This window comes from Fimicolochytrium jonesii (genome assembly GCF_025526975.1).
Source record: "Fimicolochytrium jonesii strain JEL569 chromosome Unknown EV422scaffold_5, whole genome shotgun sequence".
In the NCBI taxonomy this organism is placed as follows: domain Eukaryota; kingdom Fungi; phylum Chytridiomycota; class Chytridiomycetes; order Spizellomycetales; family Powellomycetaceae; genus Fimicolochytrium; species Fimicolochytrium jonesii.
In genome coordinates this window covers 790,514-812,351 of record NW_026515672.1, presented here as the reverse complement: position 1 = coordinate 812,351, position 21,838 = coordinate 790,514, and the positions used below count along the sequence as shown (strand labels likewise).

Here is a 21,838-nt window from a genome sequence, read left to right as displayed (position 1 = left end):
TGTTGAGGTGTTGCTGTGTGCGCTGAGACTTGCTTCTCTGAAGTCCAACTGCGGCTGGTGTGGTTGACTGTGGTATTCGACAAGTTCCCAGAGTAAATCCCTGTCTCTTCCGCTTTCTCTTTGCCGTTTACGGTGAACCTCAAAGGTCGAAGGACATAGTATCGACGGGTGAGAATTAGTCCAGGACAGGCAATCTCCCGCAACATCAACACTTCCGCAACAGAACCTCGCCTTTGACGAGCTCCTCGTAACCATCCTTATCAAGACGCCATTTTCGCTGGAAATATATTTTCTCACTGTGAAGATGCAGTCTCCCGCCTCCGGCGAACAACACTCCTCTTTCCTGCTACCATTCTCACTGCCTCTCCCGACCGTGCGAACTCTCATGGTTCGCACCTCCGACCTTCTGCAATGGCCGAGGTTCATGCGTGAACCACAAAACCGGGACTTGGTCGTGCCAAAGGATTACTACGACTTCCTCGCTTATGTAGCAGTATGGGGGGTCCTTTACTTTGTTCTCCGGAAGTTCGTCTTCGAGGTAAGCGCAGGATGTCATGCAGTGGGCTTTCGCACTATGAGCGAGGGTCTAGAGCGTATTCCGGACTTACTGATGATACATTCCAGCCTTTGGCACGCAAAATCGTGCCAGCACATACCACAAACGGAAGCCCGGAACTGTCAGCTGCAGTCCCAGTCGAATGTATCAAGCCGGTGGGAGGGTCTGCATCGGCAGTGAGGCAGCGAAAGCCAAACGGAAAACCTGGATCCAATTCGGCCATGAAGAGAAAACCATCCGAGGTCAATGGTCGGCCAACGTCTCCCAGCAGGCCTAGGAGAGTGGATGACAGGGAAAAGTTCACCCTTTCCGCATGGAAGTTCTTCATGTTCGGGATCAGCACGCTCGTGGGGATCTACCTGTATCGGAAGGAAGGATGGCTTTTGGATCCGAAGGCATACTGGGAGAATTGGGGACAACCGGGAATGATGAGCGATCTGGTCAAATTCTACTACAAACTCGGCTTCAGCGCATATGCTTTCCATTCGATCAGTATCTTCTTCGAACCGAAGCAAAAGGATTTTGCAGTCATGGTCACCCACCACGTGATCACCTTACTTCTCATCTACCTCAGCTATGTGTGGCCGTACTTTCGGGTAGGAGCCGCCATCCTATTCTTGCACGATATGAGTGACCCGTTCATGGAGCTGGCAAAAATGGCGCTTTACACTGGCAGGACAAAGGTATATTCTCTCTACGCGACTTGCGAAGGAGAAACGAATTTGTCACCTGACACAGTTCACCCTCTAGCTTGCTGATTACTTGTTTGGGGTGTTTGCAATGGTCTTCATCATCACACGCAACTACATATTCCCGGTCTACGTTATTGGGTCTATCTTGTGAGTTCTGGCGTGTTCCTTCACTGGGGGTGTTTCTAGTGGCTGACCGATATTCCATCACAGTAAATACGGCGGAGAAGGGGACCACGCCATTTTGTATGGAGACTTTACCGTTCGAGACGCCGCAACAGTCTGCCTGTGCTTACTGGAAGTCCTTCACATTTTCTGGTCGTCACTGGTGAGTCAGCTTTGACCGTTTATACCGCAGATTGTCGCGCTTATTGCTATGGACTTTCAGATTGTAAAAATGGCGTACAAAGCACTGACGACAGGGGCGGTTGGGGATGACACACGTAACGACGATTAGACGATTAGGGCTCCATCGAGCCGAGGAGTTATACCGATAGAATTCACTTTCGGATACCGCAACCGACCTAGTCGGCGTCATGTCGGGGGTTCATCATCCTTTGAACGTTGGATCACGACCTCTCGCGGGTCCACCGATCATTTTGTCACATTCATGGACGATCATAGTGCATTGCACGACGAGTATCCGCATGTAACAGCATTCGCCTGGGAATTTCCCATTAGACCAACGATCAGATCGCGGGAACGAGAAGTGAATGCTCTGTCTATGTAGAGTAAAGACATGGTCTGAAAATCTGGGTGCTTCGGTCACCGCATGCCTTAACTCCCTCCCTGCACACATCTATGTATTTAACAATCAGTTTCTATTCATCGTTCATCTTCGCGAAAGGCTGTTTGTACGGCCCGGAAACCCCCTTTAAAGAACCGCCAGCAATAATAGGTCTCGTCAGAAAGCGCCAGAGCTTTAGTGGGCATCACCAATCGTCGGCACAGTCCACTGGCTTTCTTCCATGAACTGTGTGATTCGATCATAGAGTAGCGTGTCTGTGATGAGGAATACGGATGTATGAGCAGATATTCGATGCGACTGGGCATAGGGAAGCGAGAGCTATCGCACGATATACCGTTCAAGCTCAAATCGCTCAACGTCGCCTTCAAATGCAACGCCTGCAAGTCATCGAGCGCAGAAAGAGCGCGCCGGTAGTGGCTTCGATCGTCTGCAGCAGTGTGCTCCTCCGCCCGTCGTGCATTCTCACATAGCTTTGCGCGTTGAGCAAGGTACTTTTGAATCGAGTCCAAGATTGAGAATGCAGCAGTTTCCGCGGAGAGAAGATCCTTCAAGAGCAGTTGTCGCATCGCTTCGCGGCATGGTGTTAAGGTTGGTGGTGACGACGCCCTGGTCTGACGAGTGCTGGTTGGCATCCTTGTCGGCAACTATTGAGGAGAGGATTGGTAGCTGCATGTGCTTGCTAACAAAGAGCAGAATGTTCCTTACCTGCAGCCACGTTCTCACGGTCACTGACGACAAGACCATTTCATGCAGTTCTGGCGTGAGCATCTCTATCAGTTTTAACGCGGCCCCTTCTTGTTCCCCTGTGAAGCTGCTCGAATGCCGCCTTGTGTATTGACCCTGCCTCGGATGCACGTTGTCGACGCGAGAGAGAGGATCTTCATCCGCCCTTTGACGTTTCGCGGCCCGCTGTGCAGTCGGACTTGCATCCTTTCCCAACCCTTCTGAGCGATTTTCCGTTTCTTTACTGCTCTCAGCCTGCGGCAATTCTTGAGCCGAAGGGTAGAATCCGGAACTGGATTCTATAGACACCTTCGACCCTCTCGCAAGAGCGCGCAAACGCATCAATCCCGCCGGAATTAAAACCCTGATCGCGTGCAAAGCGTCCTGCATGTCGCGTGAAAAACATCAGACGACTAACCAGTGATATCAATCCAGACGCTATTGCTTACCGCCGTTGCTTCCGCTATGCAAACCTCCAGTGAGAACGTTGGAGGAGGACTTTGTGGCGGGCTGCTGTGCTTGGAAAACATGCTTGGTGACCGGTTGGACATTCTTTCGACTGAGGCAACTTGCGTACGCGAGACGCCCTTCTGCAGTTCTCTGTGCACCTAACCTGGCACCTAACGAGTAGCCTGAAAACTGCCGTTCAAACAATATTTTTGCCCCTGGGAAATGGACTCGAGAGGGGAGTACAGTGCAGTACAGTACCTCTGAACCTGGAGCTGACCTGGAGCAGCTGGGTGTTTGCGCAGGATGGAAGACAATTTTCGTCCGACTTCCCGGACATGACGCGTTCGGTGCTGTCGCAAGGTCGCCCAGAGGTTGCCCCCCCGCCCTCGATTTTCCCACGAACCTCCCAGCAACCATCGGAAATCGAGCAAGTGCAACTACGTACAGTGCAACGTGAGAGACCCGGCACTCCAGCAGTTCCTAATCCCACGCTCAGGCATGACTGTCGACGACCAGCTTCCTGTCGTTGACGCGTGGTACTACGACCTTAGCGACCCCTCAAGCCACGATCGCGCGCACTACAAGGTCGGCAGCCGTCCTGTTCGCAGGGCCGATCTAGAAAAGATCGGGGTCGAACTGGAGAAAGTAGAGATCGGACCGGATATTATGGAGAAAGCAAGGCATATCTGTTGGACAGGGATTACAAGCAACATGATGAAGTTGTCTTGGCCAAGGAGAAGGACTCTGAAGGATGGTACTTAAGCCTTTTGAAGCGTGGGAAGAGACTACGACTGTCCGGACTGACGAAAAGAACTTTTGATTTTCCATGCATTAAACTTAACGGCAAATCAAAGGCTGACTCGCTTCTTCGAGGAACACTGTCACCCCGATGAGGAAATCCGCTTGATCCGCGACGGTCAGTGACGAAACCCCCATAACGACTAGGGATGCGTATGCTTATAAGCATTTTGTCTAGGCTCCGCATACATGGATATTCGGGACGCCAATGACGAATGGATCCGACTGCGTCTCTCCCCTGGAGTTCACATTGTTTTGGTATATTCTTCTCTCTGGCGGGAAAGCGGGCGCAATCTAACAAGCGTTTTTCGTAGCCTGCTGGAATCTATCATCGCTTCACTCTGGACACCATGAACTACTTGAGAGCGATCAGGATGTTCAAGCACATTGGTCCTTGGACGTCCTTCAATCGCTGTCCATCCACCGATCGTAGCCCTCACCGTTTGACGTACTTGGAGCGCTACGGAAGAGACACCTTTGACATGTCAGCACATCTTAGTATGATGTGAAGTTGGATAGCTCACGGACGACCCTATTATGGCCCCAGTACTGTACCTTACATGTAGTGGGACTTCACCATTTTTCAATCCTACCTTCAATCCGACCTTGATGGGATCTTGTGCTTATAATCTCGTTTGATGTTTGTGCTCTGATTGGTTTCCGCTCTTCGAATACATATGTTTGGAAGGATCTTCCACCTATTTGAACTCTCAATGCGGCAGTGAGAGCCACCTGTACGGTATGAAGCTATGGGAAATGCGGCCAACGTCGAGCTCCAACGGTCGACGCGCCTGTCGCCGCACCAGCTGGTCCACGCACCTTCCGAGGTTCCAACTCCGCCTTCCTTAAAGATCAATTACCTCCAACAGAAGATTACGGTCTTGAGTGCGTAAAGTGTAAGTTTCATCAAGTGGGTCGGAACCTCCGTTAACTTCAATTCTTTCGTTAACTAGTCAATTTGACCAAATCGAACGTTGACCCGAATGGATCAATGACTGCTCATTTCTGCAGAATTCTAAAGCCCCTTCACATCTCAAGCCTTGCTTCCGCCTCACGAGTTGCAGCGCCGTCCAGACTAATAGCTCCGTTGCTCGCCAGTCCCAGAACCATGTCGTCTTCCGCGACCGCCAACGGCCCGTTCGGTTATCCATCTGTTCGACGGGACGATACCGTTGAGACCTTGCACGGTCATAAGGTTGCCGACCCGTACAGATGGCTGGAAGACCCCGACTCGGAGGAAACCAAAGTAAGCGCGCTCGAACAAGATTAGCCTTCACGTTCACCGCGGTGCTGTAGATCGCATATGTCATGCCATTGCTGCCTTCCTGACCAGACTCGTCCAAATATAGGTCTTTGTAGAGGCACAGAATAAGCTCTTCTTCGATTACATCGGGAATTATCCTAAGCGGGAGACTTTTAAGCAGAAGCTCACCAACCTGTGGAACTTCGAGAAGTTCGGCTGTCCGTTCAAGCGCGGCGACAAATATTACTACTTCCATAACAGCGGTTTACAAGCCCAGTCGGTGCTGTACCAGCAGGAATCCCTAGATGCCGAAGCAAAGACGTTCTTGGATCCCAACAAACTCTCAGACGACGGCACAGTGTCTCTGAACACCTATGGCTTCTCAAAGTCTGGAAAGTTCTTCGCTTATGGCTTATCTGCTAGCGGAAGTGATTGGGTCAGCGTTCATGTCCGTGAAACCCAGCCAGGATCGAAGGAGAACTACGAGGAGAAGCCACTTGAGTGGGCCAAATTCACGGGATTGGAATGGACCCATGACGACAAAGGTTTCTTCTACTCTCGGTACCCCAAGCCCGAGAGGGATACGGACAAGGGCACCGAGACGGACTCCAACAAAAACGCTGCTTTGTACTATCACAAGATCGGCACTCCACAAAGCCAGGATATCGTGATCTTTAAACCTGAAGATCCTGAACACATGGTCGGAGCCGAAGTGTCGGACGACGGAAAATACCTCGTTATCACGGTCATACGTGGTTGTGACCCGGAGAGGAAGCTGTACATTGTTGACTTTGCGAAAACGTTTGCAAAGACGGGCAAAGAGGAAGTCACTGGTGATTTTGAGATGATCAAGGTCGTTGACGAATTCACTGCAGAGTGGGACTACGTTGCAAACGAGGGCACTGTGTTCTGGTTCCAAACCACATTGGAAGCCCCGAAGCGTCGCATTGTCAAGTACGACTTGGCTCATCCCGAAAAAGGCTTCGCGGAAGTCATTGCACAAAGCGAGGACGTGTTGACGCAAGCGCGCGTCGTCAACGAGGACAAGCTGATCCTTGTGTACCTCCACGACGTCAAGCATGTTGCTAGACTGCATGCGCTGCACACCGGAAAAGACCTAGAACCCAAAGAACTTCCCCTTCCTCTCGGATCCATCATTGGATCTCTCTCGGGACGAAAGGAAGACAAGGAAATTTTCTATTCCTTCTCCTCTTTCATCACGCCGGGGTCAATCCACCGTTACGACTTTGAGACCTCGAAGCATTCCGTGTTTCGTGAGACGAAAGTCAACGGACTCAAGGCTGATATCTTGGAGACGAAGCAAATATTCTTCACGAGTAAAGATGGAACCAAGGTGCCTATGTACATCATTTCTCGCAAAGACGCGAAGCAAGACTCGAACAATGCAACACTGCTCTACGCATATGGAGGCTTCAACATCTCCATTACCCCGTCCTTTGCAGTGACCTGGCTGAACTTCATCCAACACATGAAGGGTGTCGTAGCTGTTGCCAACATCCGAGGTGGAGGTGAATACGGCCAAGAAGCCTGGTACGACCAAGGCAAGCTCGGCAAGAAGCAAAATGTGTTCGACGACTTCCAAGCAGCCGCAAAGTACCTGATCGACAACAAATGGACCAAGCCGGACAAGCTGGCCATAAACGGCGGATCGAACGGAGGACTTCTCGTCGGTGCCTCAATCAACCAAGCGCCTGAACTCTTTGGATGCGCAATTGCGGATGTCGGAGTGATGGACATGTACCGGTTCCACAAGTTTACCATTGGGCACGCGTGGGTCTCTGATTATGGAAACCCTGATAAGAAAGAGGATTTTGAAGTTGTGCGAAAGTAAGTCTTTGTATCCCTCAATCTTGAGACTGCGCTTCCTCCCATGATACTCATTGTCCTCCCGCCATACTCTCACAGATACTCCCCTCTTCACAATGTGCAAAAGGACAAGCCTTACCCTGCTGTCTTGATCACGACCGGAGACCACGACGACCGAGTGTAAGTTTTTCGTCTTCTTTTACTTCCCCCTGACGGCGTCGTTATCCAAATCTCATTGCCTGCTTCCCAGTGTTCCGCTGCATTCCCATAAGCTGCTCGCAACCTTACAACACGAAGCTCGAAACAACGCGAAGCCTATCCTGGAAAGAGTTGAAACCAAGGTTTATATTACTGTTTTAACCTCTGTATCTCATATGTTTCCTCATTGACATACCACGTTCCTTTTCAATAAGGCCGGCCACGGAGCAGGGAAGAGCACCGCGCAGCGGATCGAAGAAGCAACGGACAAGTTTTCTTTCCTTGCTTTGGCTTTGGACCACCATGTTTGGGAAGATTGACTAGGCAGTAGGCTATGACACATAGAGTACAATGTAGGATTTCACATGAGGAACAGCGAATAGGAGTTTCTGCCGTGCCTCCGCTTTCCTGGGATGTCAAGTGCCTTCTTGATGGACATGCCCGGAACTTGAGTTCCCCATCACTTTATATCCAGTGTAGAGATGGTCTAGAAATCGATTAAAACGGGGAATGTTTCACAGAGCGATGCACATCAGATGTAGGGGATCGTCCTCCTTATGCAAGCGATGAAAGCTTGATCTAAAGTACACTATGCGATAGACCAGTCCTACAATTTGGAAGATAGGCTGTCTTTGCTACCAGCCGTCGTCAGAATTCCCCATCCTGGATGACTCGCGGGATACCCCAAGCACTTTATCACACCTTGCCCCAACCGTACACAGTCCGCCTCATCGTTGTACATATGCAGCGAGACGCGGATATATCTTTTGTCGCGGAAGGTGAACGCTGGCACTTCGATGTTGTGTTCACGGAAGAGTGTGTCCGCAATTGCGAGCAACGCGGGAGGCATGTCGGTCTTATCGCTCGAATCGACATCCTCGGTGTAAACGGGTGGCAACCGGACAGAGCACATGCTTCCAGTCATGGTCCTTTCCCACTGTTCAAGTGGTCCTTGGATGATACCCCCGTCCGCCTCCACCCCACACCCATCGGTTGCATCGCAATCAACGAGCGTCTCAGTCCCCCACGCTTTGCTCAATAGTTTTCCACACCACAGCGCCAGGTCGCGATTGCGTTTCATCATTGCTTCCCCGCTTGCCCATTGATGGAACTGTATGGCGGTTGGGAGGCTGAGGTATGGCGAATAGTCTGCCGTTCCCTGTTGGTGGCATAGATGTCAACGTGGGTCCTACCACGCGATGATGGCTCAATGGGATGAAGTCTATTTTACTCACCTGCCATATGAAACGGGCGAGGAGCGAGATTTTGTTTGCATGGCCCCAGGTGGTTGTTAAGGGGAAAATCCGGTGATGATGTTCTGGCCTGCAATCTGCAACGAAAGCGTTGGCGGCAGTTGGGTGACTTCCAGCATCCCCCGTGTAAAGCAGAGCTACCCACAAAGTATAGCGCATCCACGCGCACTACAAAGCCATTTGTGTGCGTTCGATACGTAAAAATCAGCTCCCAATGCTTCGAGGTTCAACGGGATCTGTCCTGCCAGAAGGTGTCAGCTCTCATGCCATCCTGTAATCCCTGCGCTCCAGACATGGCATACCGATTGTATGTGCGCCATCAACCATCACCATAATGCCATACTGCCGACATATCCGAATCAGTTCCCCGATTGGTAAGACGATTGCTGTGTCGATGCTTCAGCGGAACGCAGTGGGCCTGTCGTTTGGGTTTGAATGCAAACGTACCCGACGGGCTTGTGATATGCTGGAACACCGCCAAATGTATCTTTCCATCTGGAGAGGGATTGTCATTTTCCAGATACGCTATCAACTGCTTCACCACATTGCTGGGTGTGAGTCTCAAGGGCATTGATATAGTAGATAGTTTGGCGCCGGTAAAATCGCAAATGTGCTGAACTGAGTGCAGCACCGCTGTGTACGTCACATCGAATGCTATTATGCGATCGCCCTTTTGGAAAGGTATAGATCTGATGGGCACAAGTTGGTTCTTAAGACACGCCGATCTCGCTTGACATGAACTGTGTGCGTGACGAGATTGCAGATTCCTACACCATACCTCAATATTGCGTTCATTCCGACTTCCACATTCGTCACCAGGACGACATTTTCACGGTTAGCGCCAATGAATTCCGCCACGTCTCGGACTGACCGAACGAGATATGGATATAGGGTATCATAGAAGAAGCGCACAGGGCTGGCTTCCATCTGTAGTTGCCACTTCCGGGAGACATCGAGCACGGGCTGAGAGGTAGCTCCATATGACCCGTGTGCCAAAAATGTGAAGGGTGGACGCCATGACCGTGCAGGATTAGTCTTGGATGATTCTGGGATACGCTGTGTCCCAATGGGTTTTCCCAAATCCTCCCTCTCGCTAACTTCAGTGAGTCCAACGAGCGTTGAGAAGTATTTCTGTCGCAGCTCGCGGCCAAAGCTCGGGACCGTACAATTGCGAAAGTGATCTTCCCACGACTGTTCGAACGCCGGGCTAATCGGACGTTGATAGCTGGGCTGACCGTCTTCTGCAGTTATGGGCAGCTTCACCCACTCTGCCACGTCCTCGTACAAGCCCATACGTTTCTACTGAAAATTATACCTGTCGTCCTCTAAAAAGATGTCACTTGTGCCTTGGTCCTGAATCTTGAAGATTCTTCACCGCACCGCGCTGTAACGGTCAAGCCACGCCTTGTCATCGTGGTCCAGGAATCCCCATTCCTTTTCGACAGACAGACAGACAGGCGCTGTGACAACTTACAACTCACAAGTTACAACGTTCATACGCTTTCACGGTTGCACTGTAAAGGTTTCCGGTGCCAGCGCTACGTTCAAGCGAATTTGCTTTGTCAATGGGTCAGGAGCATTCTTCTTTCTATTCGCCAAAAGCACGACTCGACCTCCTGTCGAAACCTATCAAGGAGTTGTTACTGCTGAATCGTCTGTATCTTTTCATGCGTTTCTAAACGATATGTACAAACCTAGCATCTCACCACCTGTTCTCTCTATTTCGTTCGTCCTCGCAGGCCCGCTTGTCACTGTGCTACCATCAGACACGGTGGTGGATGTCTTGAGGGTGGGCTTTGACAGTGTTCTTGACGACCACCTGACGAAAGGACCTGACGAATTGGCACTTTTGCGCTCCAGACGTTCCGGCGAAAGAAAATATCATGCGCTCCTATACTCCGCAATGCCGGTGACAAAGGTGTGCAGTTGTCTCGAATCCTCGACCTCGTAACTTCTAGCTGACTTACCCTTCCAATTCTCAGACTTCCAATTAGTGGACGTGGTGGATATCGTGAGTGTACGCCTTCGGAGTGCCCCTTGCAGCCTATCTGTTTCGTTTCCCGTCTAATGTAGAGCTCGAAGGAAGCTGTGGTTGCGTCGGTCTCAGAAAATCTTATCAATTGTCTGCTGCCTTTCCAAAGTCCACGTTCATCACGAATTCGTTTGTCCAACTCGGCGAGAAGAAGTTTATTGAGAATGTCGACGTGTTACTGAGAGTGACTTGCGATCAGCTTGCAGGTGAGCTGGGGCTCGCGCTCGTTGAACCCGCACCGCTTTCTAATCCTTGGACCTAGACTTTTCTGCGCAGAACCCAACCCACACTATCCCCACATCGGCATCGATACCAGACGTGCTGAACCTGATGAAGGAAACTGGAACATATCGATTGGCCCTGATGGACACGAATGAGCATCTCACGCAGCTCGTGACACAAACGAACCTGGTGGAGTTTGCGCTCCTCAATCTCGACAGATTACAAAGGGAGCCAGATAAGACCATCAGAGAGCTGGGACTGTTGCCGACTGCACCGGTTTTTACGTGTAGCGACGCGTTATCCACAATGGAAGTACTGCAAGAAATGCGGAATCGCAACGTCACTGCTGTTCCGATCGTCAATAAGCAAGGAGTCATGAATGGAATGATGACTGTTAGGCATTTGAAGGTCGGATGAATTTCCGTGGCATCGCATGTTCCAATGTGATATTTATACCACACACATTACAGACACTCGCAACAGACAACGTCGATAATCTTTTCCTTTCCGTCTCCAAATTCCTCCAACTCATCACAGCCACCTACATGACGGGCAACATCGACATGACGCTGCGCGACCTGCTGCGGATTATGGTGGTGAATACGGTCCACCACCTTTTCTTTGTCGATGACAACGGTGGGGTGTATGGCGTCGTCACATTGACAGATCTTATATCGTGGTGCTTTGAGGAGCGATAGAATATACGCCTACTTTGTTCTAGAACTAATTTTTGGGGGAATTCAAACAAAATGGCTAGAACCATGGCACGGGATGCACTGGGCGCCCTAATGCAGTAATGCTTCTCGGGTAAAGTAAAACGAGTGATGCCGATCTCGAAGGGAACCGCCTTTGCTTTGATGAGACCTGTCGTTGGGTGAATGGGTTGGGGTATATGAATGACTGACGAAGTCAAACTGGAAGAGGGGATATGTGTAGCAACCGTTCTTGACGCCTCGCGCAATGTACAGCCGACAAAGTTGGAAACGTACTTCGGAACATAAGCATTGTTGTCAACCCATCATGCACCCCATCCAGGCGGCATCCCACCCTTAAGGTTGCGCAACCAATGCCGGTACACGGCCTGGCGGCTTCTGTTGGTTCCAAACAGCTGGTTGATCACCCTTGTCACATTTTCCCAGTCTACTTTAGCCATCACTAGTGCCTTGATTGCGGCGTCTTCGTTAGCACCGTAACCGCTGGCAGGGGATGCGCGCTTGCTGCTGCTCCCTGCCGAAGACTGTTGAGCATTGGACAAATGGTTCACGGACAAGGAACATGCTGCCAAAAGAAGGGCATGAAGGTGCAGTACGGACCTCTTGTGACCCCTTGCGCTCTGCGTCATCGTCTTCCCTTTCTCTTTTCATTTTTTGGTAGGCTGCGTTGCAGTTCGCAAGTTGAGTCTGTGATAAGGGTCCAATGGGTTTCCACAGGTATGAAAGAGATTCTGAGGGTTCGGTGAGAACGAAGGAGAGTTGCGGTGTCGAGGTTTCAGACGCGCGTCTCGTGAGGCAACGCGTTTCTCGTTTAGGTAAGCCTGTCGGACATCGAATTCACGTCCGGTCCTCGCAGCCCATCGTACAGTACCTTCCACTTTCAATCCCAACACAACCCGTAACCACCTACACACGACAGCATGTCATTGGCCCACATCCTAGCGCTTCTCATCCAGCTCGCACTCTTCACATTCACCTACATCCTAACAACGCAGATCCTGGAATCCCCACCGCTACAGCCACCGCAGAGCTTTAATGCCCAGTTGTATCGCTCGTCGCCGCCACGGGCATTGCTGCGAATCGTGCGGACGTGTTTGGGCGTACTGCTGGGCATTGTGCTTACCGTATTGATGCCGAAGGTGTGGGAAGGGGGGATGGTGGTGCGGAGGTGGTGGGGATTGAGGCGAAAGGGGTGGAATAGGCGGCTGGGGAACGGCAATGGGAATGGGGGAACTACAGCTTTTCAAGGGAAGCGAGTCGATATTACTGGAACGTCGGTTCGTTGGAACAGCTTTTGGGTCACTTGTTTCTTGGCAACCGTTATACTGAGGGTAAGTTCGATCTGTAGGCATCCCCAGAACCCTGATTACTTCATCCGCTCATACTCCTACCTTCCAACAGATCGTAACTCTTCTCCTAATCACTTGGTTCCTCTCACTCTCGCTTCCGCCAGTAACAAGCGCGTCCGCCGCCGCACAATACCGCTCGACCTCCACACCACAGCTTCTAGATGGGCTTGCGCAGATCGCCGACAAGACGCGGACGAGCATGGGCTTGTGTGTTGCGTGGCTCGTCGTGTGTGTCGGAGAAGGCTGTGGGGCGTTTTATGAGCTGGGGAGGCGGGCTGGGCTGAGGAGTGTGGGGCGGTGATACCATACTCGTCGGAATGAGGGAAATGGTGCCAGATGTGGCATTGGGGATATCATTGGGGCCGTCATAAACGAGACTCCCTTGTGCCGCATCTTGAGCACTATTCAAGGTACGCATAGCCTGACCGGCTGCCAATCAACAGTCGTCATATTCGCCCCTGCGAAAGAACACCCAAATTTCGCCCCTCTTTGTGGTATACGTCCCAGATTGTATATAGTGGGCAACGAGGCTGGCACGCATTTGAGAAGGGAGAAGCGGCCAAAGGGACAAACGGATGACATGTGATGAGTGACAGCGACAACAAGGCTCCTTCAAGCATCCACGTTAGGAGGTTCTGGAAATGCTACTGGCGCCAGATAGGAGCAGAACGAATGATGCAATTGTATTCTGGAGCGTCGAATAGATCGAAAGGAGAGCAGCAACATGCACACAATCATTTACACAATGCCCTGGACCCACTTCAAGAATCCCTGCGCGTCGGCTAGTAACAGATCCCCAGCAGATCCCGCCAGCCCATTCCTCGAGGCGCCAAGAGGCTTCGGATCCATTCCTAACCCTCCAGGCTGCATCATTCCTTTCCTATGACACATCGCACCCACCAGCACCTGGTCTCTCAAAATCACGAGCCCTTGTGCGACGTCGATCGGTCCAACCGCGGCTTCAAGGTCCCACAAGATGTTGGAGGGGCCAGATAAGCAGCTGTGGATGACATCGAGTGCTTGAGTCCAGGTGCCCGTAGTTGCAGGTATATCCAAAGAAGAACACAGGTCGACAAAAACCGTGGGATCAAGATTGAAAATAGCTCGTAGGACCGGGTGAAGCGGTTTCTTGTGGCGAGGCTTATACTTTGATGGGGCCCGATTTGGAATATGGGTCATTTCATCGTCTTCGGACGTGTAAGCTTCCGCATCAGGGCGCCCGAAAACGAGATGCTGTAGCACACGCTCGACGCCTCGGCGGAAGCAGGGGCGGAGGAAAGCAGATACCGTTGAATTGACGTATGTTTGGACGAAGTTCGGGGAGGACGTGAGGGACGGTAGCTCTGGGAGAGAATGGAATGACGTTTGTGCTGATCTGAGCTGTGGTCCCAAAGCCCGTTTGGAGGTCACGTCGGTTGGGTAAACGTCTTCGCGAGAATCGGGTGTACTCTGTTGGATGAAGGGGCTATGCACTCTGCCAGTCGGAGTGACTGGTCGAGAAATATGTCGACTTAGGATGGGAGCCCATTTGTTGTCAATCTGATGGAGATTTGTTGAGTCTGCCGGATATCCCAATTCCTTTTCTTGTCCTTTGTGCGCGGTGCTTTCCTTCTGGACTACGCTTTCAAACTCCTCTTGTTGTATATTGTCCTCTGAAACCTCCTGCTCAAAAGCGTGTTCGTCCAATGGTTCACCGTCATCCTCATAGGAGAGTGGGGAAAGAGAATCCGTGGCACTGGCGGTTCCGCCTGGTTTTTCAGGCTCGTCTTGAGCGCTCTGAGCCAGCTTCTTCGCTGCGAGGATGGGGACATCAGCTCTTCTGACCGAGCTCACAACAAGCTCGCCCTTCTTTTGGGCAACTGTGCCGTTTGCTAATGCCGCTTCCCCTCGTCGTTCTGTGCTCAGCCTCCGTGCAGGGTTCTCGAGCAATGACTTCTTCCGAGGCTGACTGAGCAATGCCATCTTCAGATCCTGCGCTGCTTTGCTACCTCGTTTCTGTTTTCTAACGTCCGTTTGTTGCTTGACGCCACTACCTTTTGATAACGGCTGCGTTTGTCGAGACTTGTCACTGCCCAGTCGTTCGCGGGTGATGTTCGACGGAGGTCCGACGGCAACCCTGGCAGAACTCGGGGTTTTCTTCGCGGCAATATCCTCGCTTCGACGACTACGGGAAGCTCGTATGCTTGAGCCTTCCTCGTTCGAATGCGTTTTTCTTTTCTTCTCACCAGAATCTGTCGGTGTGACTTCGGCTTCGGGACCCGCGATGATTTTGCTACTACCACGCCGTCCGAGAAAGAAGTGTCCCGGTGCAACCTGTTCCCCGCTATCCTCATCACTGGTCATGATCTCGCTCAAGTGCATGAGAGGATCCTCATCCAAGGTCGCATCCAAGGGTTTCTTTGGCACATGTGAGTCCAATTGGTGGATGTGCTCTGCCGCAAGGGCATCTATGGAATCCAGCGGAAGGTTTGAGTATGCTGGGTTGGGTTTATTGTCATTCTGACCCTTCTTTGAGTGTTTCGAGGTGATTCGAGACGGGACTTTAGCATGTTTTGAGTGTGGCGGGGCTTCTTCGCGGAGTTGTGTAGCGCGCGCCATTGGGTGTAAGCGAGGAACTCCTGCTTCATCCTCAGTGAGTGCCTGCGGTTCTTCGGACTTGACTTTCTGGCTTGAAGGCCGCGAGGGGTGAATAACATCGCCCTCAACGTACTCCCGCAGGCGTCCATAAAAGTCGTTCACTAGCTTTTTCTCATCTGATCCATTGGACGAGTCTTCTCTTCGACCCTTACCGTTACCGGACGGGCGACCATGCTCCCGGCTTCCGGTCGATGAGGTGGATCCATTTAAGGAATCCTGTGGATGACGGTTCACATGGACTTTTTGTTTCGACGCATGTGCACCTGCTGCTGCCTGAATATGGCTCTGTTTCGTGGTTGCTTGCTGGGATGGACCATTATCCGGTGGCACGTCTGTCGAATCATGCATTTTGAGTTCCGTAGCTCGACTGGCTAGGATTGCATCGCGGAAGAGCCGGGTTTGTATATCATTATCATGTTGGTCGGCAGAGGAACCTTTAACAATCGTCCTAATGGCATCGATGCGGGGGAGATCTGAAATATCTGTAAAGGGAAAGGTTGAGGATTCGTTGGTCAGAGTGGACGCATGTAAGGTGCTGCGTACCTCGAAGAATCCGCCTGCATATCTCCAGGCATCGAAGTCTAATATGTTTCCTGCTATCTTTGCGGACGACTTTCAAAAATGGTATCGCTGCATCCACCACGCCAAGCACCTCGTCTTGCGCATGCCTTGCGATAATGGACGTACGCTCAGGCCTGCCCTCCGGAAACCAGATGCTTAAAATTGCCCCAAGAATGCGAGCAGTCAACTCTGTCATCGTATCATTACTCTCCTCCAAATGCTCTCCAGAGACATTGAGCATCCTTTTCATCTCCAATAGAGCTGCATTGAGCATATCTGGTCGCTCTGGCAAAAGAGGGCACTTTCGGAATATGTGCTCAGTCAACGATATTGCCCACAACTCGAAAGTATCGCCTTCAGTCGAAAGCTGGAACGATGATGAGGATGACGAGCACGCCTCTTTTGCACACTTCAGTAGAAACAAGTATGGATTTCTCGAGGTATGGGGTGCCCCAATACATGTTCCATTGGGTTGATGATGTGGAGAGTCTTGAAGAGACGCAGTCGGAGAATCGTTCAGGCATCGGAAGCTTATTGCAACAGCCACAGCGGTCCGAATGAAATGCGAGTTATCGTTGAATAAGGATAGTAAACAGCATGTGATTTGTCGTCCCTGCAACGCAATCAGCACAGTAGGACATACGTACAAGTGTGGTTGATGAGTGTAGTGCAAGCAGTGTACCTGTTCATATGGCCTTCGAATCGTTCCGAGATATCGTATGCAGAAAACGCGCAACATCGATTCGCTTTGAGCGTTTGGGAGCTTCCCGATCTTTTGTCTACGACCATGATGGTCTTTCGACGGAGATTCGAGGGCAGCATCCACGTGCAACAAATCTGCACGGACACACGCTGTTCCCATCAGCCACTTCAGAACGTACTTCGCAAGGGGATCCGCCGACTGATCAGCTGCGGATGCAACGGGAACGAGTGTCAGCAGTAGTCGGTGTTCGGTTCTTCGAGTGAATGCACCGACCTGAGAAGGTGGCGTCCAGTTGAACAATGATATCGATGAGCTGTCCGCAATGGTCCCAATTCCCTTCGATTCCAGCCAACTGCTCCAATATTGGCATCAGCAGTAATTGAACCAATCGAGGATTCCGCGCACTTCGCATCCATTCGGACAACTTCCTGACAAAGCCATCTGAAACGATGAGCGGCCGCATCGCATGCGCCGGAGGCTCTGTGCCTTTCCGTGCCGGGCTTCCCAACGCGCTCATAAAAATTGATAATACTTCCACTACGCCATCTACTACGAAAGATGTAGCTTGCGAGTGATGAGATGCTTCGGGAACTCGAAAGTCTTTCTGTTTCGCATCAGCCAACAGCAAGGCGGAGGCTTTCCGGAGGGCCACAGCGCATCGGGGTCTAAAGCGTTCATCCCATACGGATGCCCGCACCATTGGCATAATGCAGTATCGTATAAGCAGCAAAGGGTCCGACAAGAACCGCAGCTTCTTCTGTTCGGAGGGATTTGATCGCGACGCCAGAGGTATGACGTGAAGAATTTCCCCATATAGGCTCAGATGTAGCGGCGAAGACCCCTGTGCTGCTGCGTATGAGTACACGCGGCCTCCCAATGTGAAACCAAAGGCGGCCACTGTGGCAAGGATACCTACTCGATCCCTGCTCCGAGTATCGCAATGCTTTGAGCAGAACAGACGTGAACTCCTCCAATATCTGCAGGGACACCGACGATGACTCCGAACACGGTTGGTCGCTAGTGACTATCGCCAGGAGAATCTTCCTCAGAATATTCTGCGGCCATTCAGCAAACGATGGCGATAAGGAGGAGACTACCGTCTCCATCACGATGATGATAGATCGAACCACAATGTGACATATCGTGGAGACAGCTGCCGAGCCCTTTAGAACCCCCGTTGCACCGTCCAAATCAAAGTCTTCCTTGAATATCGCTTGTAACGTCTTGCTGAGGGATTGAAAACGTATGAGCATTATTCATGTGAAGTCTAGATTTGAGAGTGAGGCATAACTCACCTGCTGGCCTCCGTACACACATGTCCAAACGCAGCTAGCACCAGCACCATCGTTCTCATCCATCCAGCCTCGTCTTCCCAACCGTCCTTTGTCCTTCCTTTCCTCTTGTTGCCTCTCCTGGCGTCCCTCACAATCAGCCCAAAATTCATCCCCAACAGTAAGGCCCTCGCGATCTCAAGTCTGGTGCATCTCGTCACATCCCCATTCCGACCCTTGACGTCCCTGCTAGCAGGCACGTCTCGCGGTGGGAATTGTTCCAGTACGTATGGCAGTATTTGTGAGAGCGCCGAAGGGAGCCGAGAAAGATGAGAGGTGGGTTCACGCGTAGACGAGACGGCATCTTGGACGAGCGCAGCGATGAGTTGTGAGTGGTTTGTATGCCACAGGGAATGCGTGGGAATCTGGTCGTCCGGTGATCTGCTGGGTGAAAGCCTGCGTTCCGGTCGAATGACTGCTGGCATTGGAGACATTTAGTTTTTCGGCAACGCTTGACCGTTTTGTTAAATTCCCCACGCCAAACTTTTCAACGCACCTCACTCAGGACGGCGTCACATCATCGCATCACCAAACCGGCCCACCTCTCGGCATACTCACATTCTCGTGGGACCGTTACTAGACCGTCTTTTGCCCCTTCCTCGACGGACGTTACTCCTCCTCCACGGTCGTCTGGGTATCACTTACCCCACCCGACAGCCATGTCCCGCCCTTCGAGTGCACAAGGGCATACAACGACTTCCTCGCCCTCACTGAACACCCCCTCACAACAATTCCAAACGCAGGCCGTCGCAATACCACCACCACCTCCAACAACAACAGCCTTATCTTCTTCGCTACCTTCGTACCCTCCAACGTCTTCCCTCCCATCCCGCATAAACACTCATTTCCCTCGCCCAACAGACTCTCCACTCGTTACAACCGCCTTCACCTCCGCACAATTACCGACACCAGGACTTCCTTATGCCGGGACGCCGAGCAGCTCCGGTCGGCCCAGCTCCGCCTCAACCGGCGGCGCTCACAATACGGCCAATTCCGGGCCCGTTGCAGCCCAAGTATCTGCCAATGGGACCACAAAGTTGGGCTTTGGGACGGATAGCACGCCGACCACATTTGAAACCTTGCCCACCAGTAACAACAACAACATGGCGAGGCCGGAAGATGGGGAGGAGGACCTGAATCCGACGGAAAACTTCAATATGGTCGTGAAGGGGGTGTACCGCAGTGCATTTCCCAAAAAGCGCAATTTCGCATTCCTGAAAAAGCTCGGTTTGCGGAGCATACTGACCCTGATCCTGGAAGACTATCCCGACCAAAACAAACGGTTCATGGAGGAGCACAACATCCGTCTCTTCCAATTTGGGGTTGCGGGAAACAAAGAGCCGTTCGTGGACATCCCGGAAGACACCATCTGCGCCGCGCTGTCCGTATTGCTAGACTGCCGGAACCACCCAATTCTGATTCATTGCAATAAAGGCAAGCATCGCACGGGTTGCCTGGTGGGCACGTTGCGCAAGATCCAGCACTGGTCCCACACGTCAATCTTTGACGAGTACCGACGCTTCTCGCACCCCAAATCGCGATCAATGGATCAGCAGTTCATTGAGCTGTTCGATCCGACTAGGGTCGATTTTGATGAGGATTGGTTGCCCGATTGGCCAGAGATTGAGGGCATGGCGGCTAATAAGCGCGCATGGGCGAGGATGAAGGAGAGGGAGAGGCAGAGAGAGAGAGAGAAGGACAGGGCAGTTGATCTTGGCACGGTTGGAGATGGTGCTGCTGGTCAGGGAGAGGGGCAGGACGAAAGCGACGGTGTCATATCCCGAGAGACGATACCCCAAAGCAGTAGCGATCGCCTCGCACCAGCTTCATCCCTTACGCCCCTCACCCTCGCGGTAGATGTGGCCTCATGACACCTTCGGTTCCCATACCCGATAATTTGTATATAACGTGTAGCGTTAGAAGTCTTTAGTGCGTCTCGTAATGCATCGTACATACATAGGCGCGGACTTCTAAATCAGCATTGGCCTCCAGCGCTCTTGTAAGCACGCCAATTCGCGCTGTTCTTCCCGTAGCATGGAAAAGAAAGACGAATGCTCCACTACGAGGTCCGAGCGGTAAATCTCGCGAACGCCCGTCGTTGCAGACGAACAATATTGCGACAACGGTATTTGCAAATGGTCTTCTGCTTCGTTAAGGAGCGAATCCCATCGACGTCAAAGGCGCGTCCGGCTGCTGCGCAAAAACCAGCGGGCCAGTGTACCGCAGATTCGGGTCCGATCGGCCAAATGTGAGGTTTTGGCAGGGACGTTACACAAGAATTTTGGAAGTTAATGGACGTTATCTTCTCGCTTAGCTTTGGCTCCGAACTGATGAGCAGGGAACAATGCCGTGTGCGCAATATGCGCCGGATATCATCTCCACAAAGCGCAGGCCATATTCGTCGGACTCGCAAATAAGGGAATATCCGACATGTCCCGCAAGTTTGCAGCAACTCTAAACAGGCCATACTGGGCATCAAGCAACAACCGAACCGCCGGGGAACAATTGATGAGAGGCTCCAATCATGCGGGGCGAAGGAAACGCGAGGGGCTTCCATCAAAGGCTAAGGCGTGGGTAAAATGCGAAAGCCATATTACACGCCGGTCAGCACGGCAGGCAACCATGATAGCTATTACCGGTGACCTCAGCCAAAGGGCCTTGGCTGCCCCCGGTGGCGATAGCACGGGCAACGAAACGAACAACAAGACGGACAGGCTGTCACCCCCGCAGCTTCCCCAACTCCCCGTCCCCGTCCCCCTCCTAACCTCCTACCCCCACTCCCCCCCCAACGGGGAACTGCCAACGAGGTGACATTTCCCACACCCTCATCCCCACAGCAGCAGCGTCTTGGGCTCAACTCCAATCCCACGCGACTTACCTCCACTTGGACGTGGGAATAACGCATAGGACTGCCGGCCAATCTCCTCACATAGCCAACAGAGGGTCGAGGACATCTCCACGGCTGGACGAACTTTTCAAAACTCAAACATGAGTGGGAGACCATGGTTATCGCAGCAAAGCGACCGAACCCGCTTCGAACAGCCACCGGTCGAACTTCCTCGTCGAAAGTCATCAGCAGGGTCGGCCAACAGCCGGTTGCCTCCGTACGTTCACCCTCCCGCAGATCGTGAACTTCGCGAATACGCTCACACGACGGTCCCAGTTCACGCCAGTGAAGGTTCCCAGCGTTACGACACACGGCGACCTTCCCTTAATCCAGTCTCAGCAGGAATAAACGATTATCCAGGAGGCTATCATGATCAGAGGTCGCCCGTGGCAGGACTGGAGATGGATAACTCCCGGTCACATCTTCATCTCCGTGCGGTGGACGACTCGCCTGTAATCTATAGTCATGTGAATTCACGCTTCGCACCAGCACCCCAAGAGATTTCCCCGGAATACCGCCAACGACCCTTTCGTCCGCCATCACCGGGTTTACCGCTCTCGTCTCCTAGTGTTCCGCGGCATCCCTATGGACGCTCATCCTCACCACATACCCTACCGCCTCCGTCTTCGTTGCCGCATCCCGATTACTACTCGTCGCGTCAAGGAGTACAGTATTCCCCACCGCCGCTTCCTCCATCACGGGGCGATTATTCTTCTTCATTGCCTCGGTTGCATGCAGGGCACATGGTGAGTTCATTTGATGATGATGCCAGACAGCCAAGTTTCGTATCCCTAATGTCGTTTCTGTACTTGTAGTACGACATTTACGGTAGAGCGCCGTATGCATCCAAGGATGAGCACGACGTGCGCCAGAACTGGAGCCACCCGAGAGCATCTGCAGGGAGAGCATCTCATTTTC

General features: G+C 52.0%; 10 protein-coding genes across 10 annotated transcripts; 6 read left to right on the top strand and 4 right to left on the bottom strand.

Moving 5' to 3' along the window:
- Window positions 1–351: 351 nt before the first annotated feature.
- EV422DRAFT_363899 (TLC domain-containing protein) lies at window positions 352–1,749 on the top strand. Its single transcript, XM_053066673.1, has 5 exons — window positions 352–538; window positions 650–1,239; window positions 1,307–1,395; window positions 1,459–1,573; window positions 1,634–1,749. Exons 1-5 carry the CDS (start codon window positions 496–498, stop codon window positions 1,700–1,702), a joined length of 906 nt encoding a protein of 301 aa, XP_052927687.1. The 5' UTR covers window positions 352–495; the 3' UTR covers window positions 1,703–1,749.
- Window positions 1,750–1,975: 226 nt separating this feature from the next.
- On the bottom strand, window positions 1,976–3,426 carry EV422DRAFT_363913 (uncharacterized protein). Its single transcript, XM_053066674.1, has 4 exons — window positions 3,166–3,426; window positions 2,699–3,100; window positions 2,328–2,637; window positions 1,976–2,247 (listed from the first exon to the last, which is right to left on the bottom strand). The coding sequence occupies exons 1-4, from the start codon at window positions 3,265–3,267 to the stop codon at window positions 2,168–2,170; spliced, it is 894 nt and encodes a 297-aa protein (XP_052927686.1). The 5' UTR covers window positions 3,268–3,426; the 3' UTR covers window positions 1,976–2,167.
- A 592-nt stretch (window positions 3,427–4,018) lies between these two features.
- EV422DRAFT_493739 (ARD/ARD' family-domain-containing protein) lies at window positions 4,019–4,473 on the top strand (the record flags this gene model as incomplete). The annotated part of the gene is made up of 3 exons (XM_053067691.1): window positions 4,019–4,082; window positions 4,143–4,222; window positions 4,279–4,473. Coding segments are annotated over 3 exons (339 nt in total), but the record flags the coding sequence as incomplete, so codon positions are not given.
- A 599-nt stretch (window positions 4,474–5,072) lies between these two features.
- EV422DRAFT_493938 (prolyl oligopeptidase) lies at window positions 5,073–7,552 on the top strand (the record flags this gene model as incomplete). Its single annotated transcript, XM_053067708.1, has 5 exons — window positions 5,073–5,210; window positions 5,314–7,055; window positions 7,134–7,214; window positions 7,285–7,375; window positions 7,448–7,552. The coding sequence occupies 5 exons, from the start codon at window positions 5,073–5,075 to the stop codon at window positions 7,550–7,552; spliced, it is 2,157 nt and encodes a 718-aa protein (XP_052927684.1).
- Window positions 7,553–7,707: 155 nt separating this feature from the next.
- EV422DRAFT_363156 (pyridoxal phosphate-dependent transferase) lies at window positions 7,708–9,973 on the bottom strand. The gene is made up of 6 exons (XM_053066670.1): window positions 9,264–9,973; window positions 8,933–9,174; window positions 8,788–8,871; window positions 8,631–8,726; window positions 8,468–8,562; window positions 7,708–8,391 (listed from the first exon to the last, which is right to left on the bottom strand). Exons 1-6 carry the CDS (start codon window positions 9,776–9,778, stop codon window positions 7,840–7,842), a joined length of 1,584 nt encoding a protein of 527 aa, XP_052927683.1. The 5' UTR covers window positions 9,779–9,973; the 3' UTR covers window positions 7,708–7,839.
- A 1-nt stretch (window position 9,974) lies between these two features.
- Window positions 9,975–11,597, top strand: EV422DRAFT_363036 (uncharacterized protein). The gene is made up of 6 exons (XM_053066669.1): window positions 9,975–10,274; window positions 10,346–10,403; window positions 10,468–10,496; window positions 10,627–10,723; window positions 10,780–11,147; window positions 11,210–11,597. Exons 1-6 carry the CDS (start codon window positions 10,170–10,172, stop codon window positions 11,435–11,437), a joined length of 885 nt encoding a protein of 294 aa, XP_052927682.1. The 5' UTR covers window positions 9,975–10,169; the 3' UTR covers window positions 11,438–11,597.
- EV422DRAFT_363026 (uncharacterized protein) lies at window positions 11,598–12,227 on the bottom strand. The gene has a single exon (XM_053066668.1). It carries the CDS (start codon window positions 12,079–12,081, stop codon window positions 11,758–11,760), a length of 324 nt encoding a protein of 107 aa, XP_052927681.1. The 5' UTR covers window positions 12,082–12,227; the 3' UTR covers window positions 11,598–11,757.
- A 145-nt stretch (window positions 12,228–12,372) lies between these two features.
- Window positions 12,373–13,102, top strand: EV422DRAFT_565571 (uncharacterized protein; the record flags this gene model as incomplete). Its single annotated transcript, XM_053072339.1, has 2 exons — window positions 12,373–12,783; window positions 12,854–13,102. 2 exons carry the CDS (start codon window positions 12,373–12,375, stop codon window positions 13,100–13,102), a joined length of 660 nt encoding a protein of 219 aa, XP_052927680.1.
- A 218-nt stretch (window positions 13,103–13,320) lies between these two features.
- Window positions 13,321–18,579, bottom strand: EV422DRAFT_363286 (uncharacterized protein). Its single transcript, XM_053066671.1, has 6 exons — window positions 17,998–18,579; window positions 17,619–17,929; window positions 16,976–17,548; window positions 16,682–16,908; window positions 15,982–16,612; window positions 13,321–15,920 (listed from the first exon to the last, which is right to left on the bottom strand). The coding sequence occupies exons 1-6, from the start codon at window positions 18,465–18,467 to the stop codon at window positions 13,540–13,542; spliced, it is 4,593 nt and encodes a 1,530-aa protein (XP_052927679.1). The 5' UTR covers window positions 18,468–18,579; the 3' UTR covers window positions 13,321–13,539.
- Window positions 18,580–19,136: 557 nt separating this feature from the next.
- On the top strand, window positions 19,137–19,904 carry EV422DRAFT_493689 (tyrosine phosphatase family-domain-containing protein; the record flags this gene model as incomplete). The annotated part of the gene is made up of 1 exon (XM_053067688.1): window positions 19,137–19,904. The coding sequence occupies one exon, from the start codon at window positions 19,137–19,139 to the stop codon at window positions 19,902–19,904; it is 768 nt and encodes a 255-aa protein (XP_052927678.1).
- Between the last annotated feature and the right edge of the window lie 1,934 nt (window positions 19,905–21,838).

What these genes read in the sequence shown, in the direction of transcription:
- EV422DRAFT_363899 (XM_053066673.1), top strand. Translation starts at nt 496, where the DNA reads ATGGGGGGTCCTTTACTTTGTTCTCCGGAAGTTCGTCTTCGAG. An exon ending in TTTACACTGGCAGGACAAAG is followed by an intron (nt 1,240 to 1,306) that starts GTATATTCTCTC and finishes TTCACCCTCTAG; the next exon opens with CTTGCTGATTACTTGTTTGG. An exon ending in TACGTTATTGGGTCTATCTT is followed by an intron (nt 1,396 to 1,458) that starts GTGAGTTCTGGC and finishes ATTCCATCACAG; the next exon opens with TAAATACGGCGGAGAAGGGG.
- EV422DRAFT_363913 (XM_053066674.1), bottom strand. Translation starts at nt 3,267, where the DNA reads ATGTCCAACCGGTCACCAAGCATGTTTTCCAAGCACAGCAGCCCGCCA. An exon ending in GCATAGCGGAAGCAACGGCG is followed by an intron (nt 3,101 to 3,165) that starts GTAAGCAATAGC and finishes CGCGACATGCAG; the next exon opens with GACGCTTTGCACGCGATCAG. An exon ending in GAGCGATTTGAGCTTGAACG is followed by an intron (nt 2,248 to 2,327) that starts GTATATCGTGCG and finishes TCCTCATCACAG; the next exon opens with ACACGCTACTCTATGATCGA.
- EV422DRAFT_363156 (XM_053066670.1), bottom strand. Translation starts at nt 9,778, where the DNA reads ATGGGCTTGTACGAGGACGTGGCAGAGTGGGTGAAGCTGCCCATAACT. An exon ending in GGAATGAACGCAATATTGAG is followed by an intron (nt 9,175 to 9,263) that starts GTATGGTGTAGG and finishes TGTGCCCATCAG; the next exon opens with ATCTATACCTTTCCAAAAGG. An exon ending in TCGCCCGTTTCATATGGCAG is followed by an intron (nt 8,392 to 8,467) that starts GTGAGTAAAATA and finishes TGCCACCAACAG; the next exon opens with GGAACGGCAGACTATTCGCC.
- EV422DRAFT_363036 (XM_053066669.1), top strand. Translation starts at nt 10,170, where the DNA reads ATGTACAAACCTAGCATCTCACCACCTGTTCTCTCTATTTCGTTCGTC. An exon ending in CGGTGGTGGATGTCTTGAGG is followed by an intron (nt 10,275 to 10,345) that starts GTGGGCTTTGAC and finishes TTTGCGCTCCAG; the next exon opens with ACGTTCCGGCGAAAGAAAAT. An exon ending in TGACTGTTAGGCATTTGAAG is followed by an intron (nt 11,148 to 11,209) that starts GTCGGATGAATT and finishes CACACATTACAG; the next exon opens with ACACTCGCAACAGACAACGT.
- EV422DRAFT_363026 (XM_053066668.1), bottom strand. Translation starts at nt 12,081, where the DNA reads ATGACGCAGAGCGCAAGGGGTCACAAGAGGTCCGTACTGCACCTTCAT.
- EV422DRAFT_363286 (XM_053066671.1), bottom strand. Translation starts at nt 18,467, where the DNA reads ATGTCTCCAATGCCAGCAGTCATTCGACCGGAACGCAGGCTTTCACCC. An exon ending in GTGTGTACGGAGGCCAGCAG is followed by an intron (nt 17,930 to 17,997) that starts GTGAGTTATGCC and finishes TCAATCCCTCAG; the next exon opens with CAAGACGTTACAAGCGATAT. An exon ending in ATACTCGGAGCAGGGATCGA is followed by an intron (nt 17,549 to 17,618) that starts GTAGGTATCCTT and finishes CATACGCAGCAG; the next exon opens with CACAGGGGTCTTCGCCGCTA.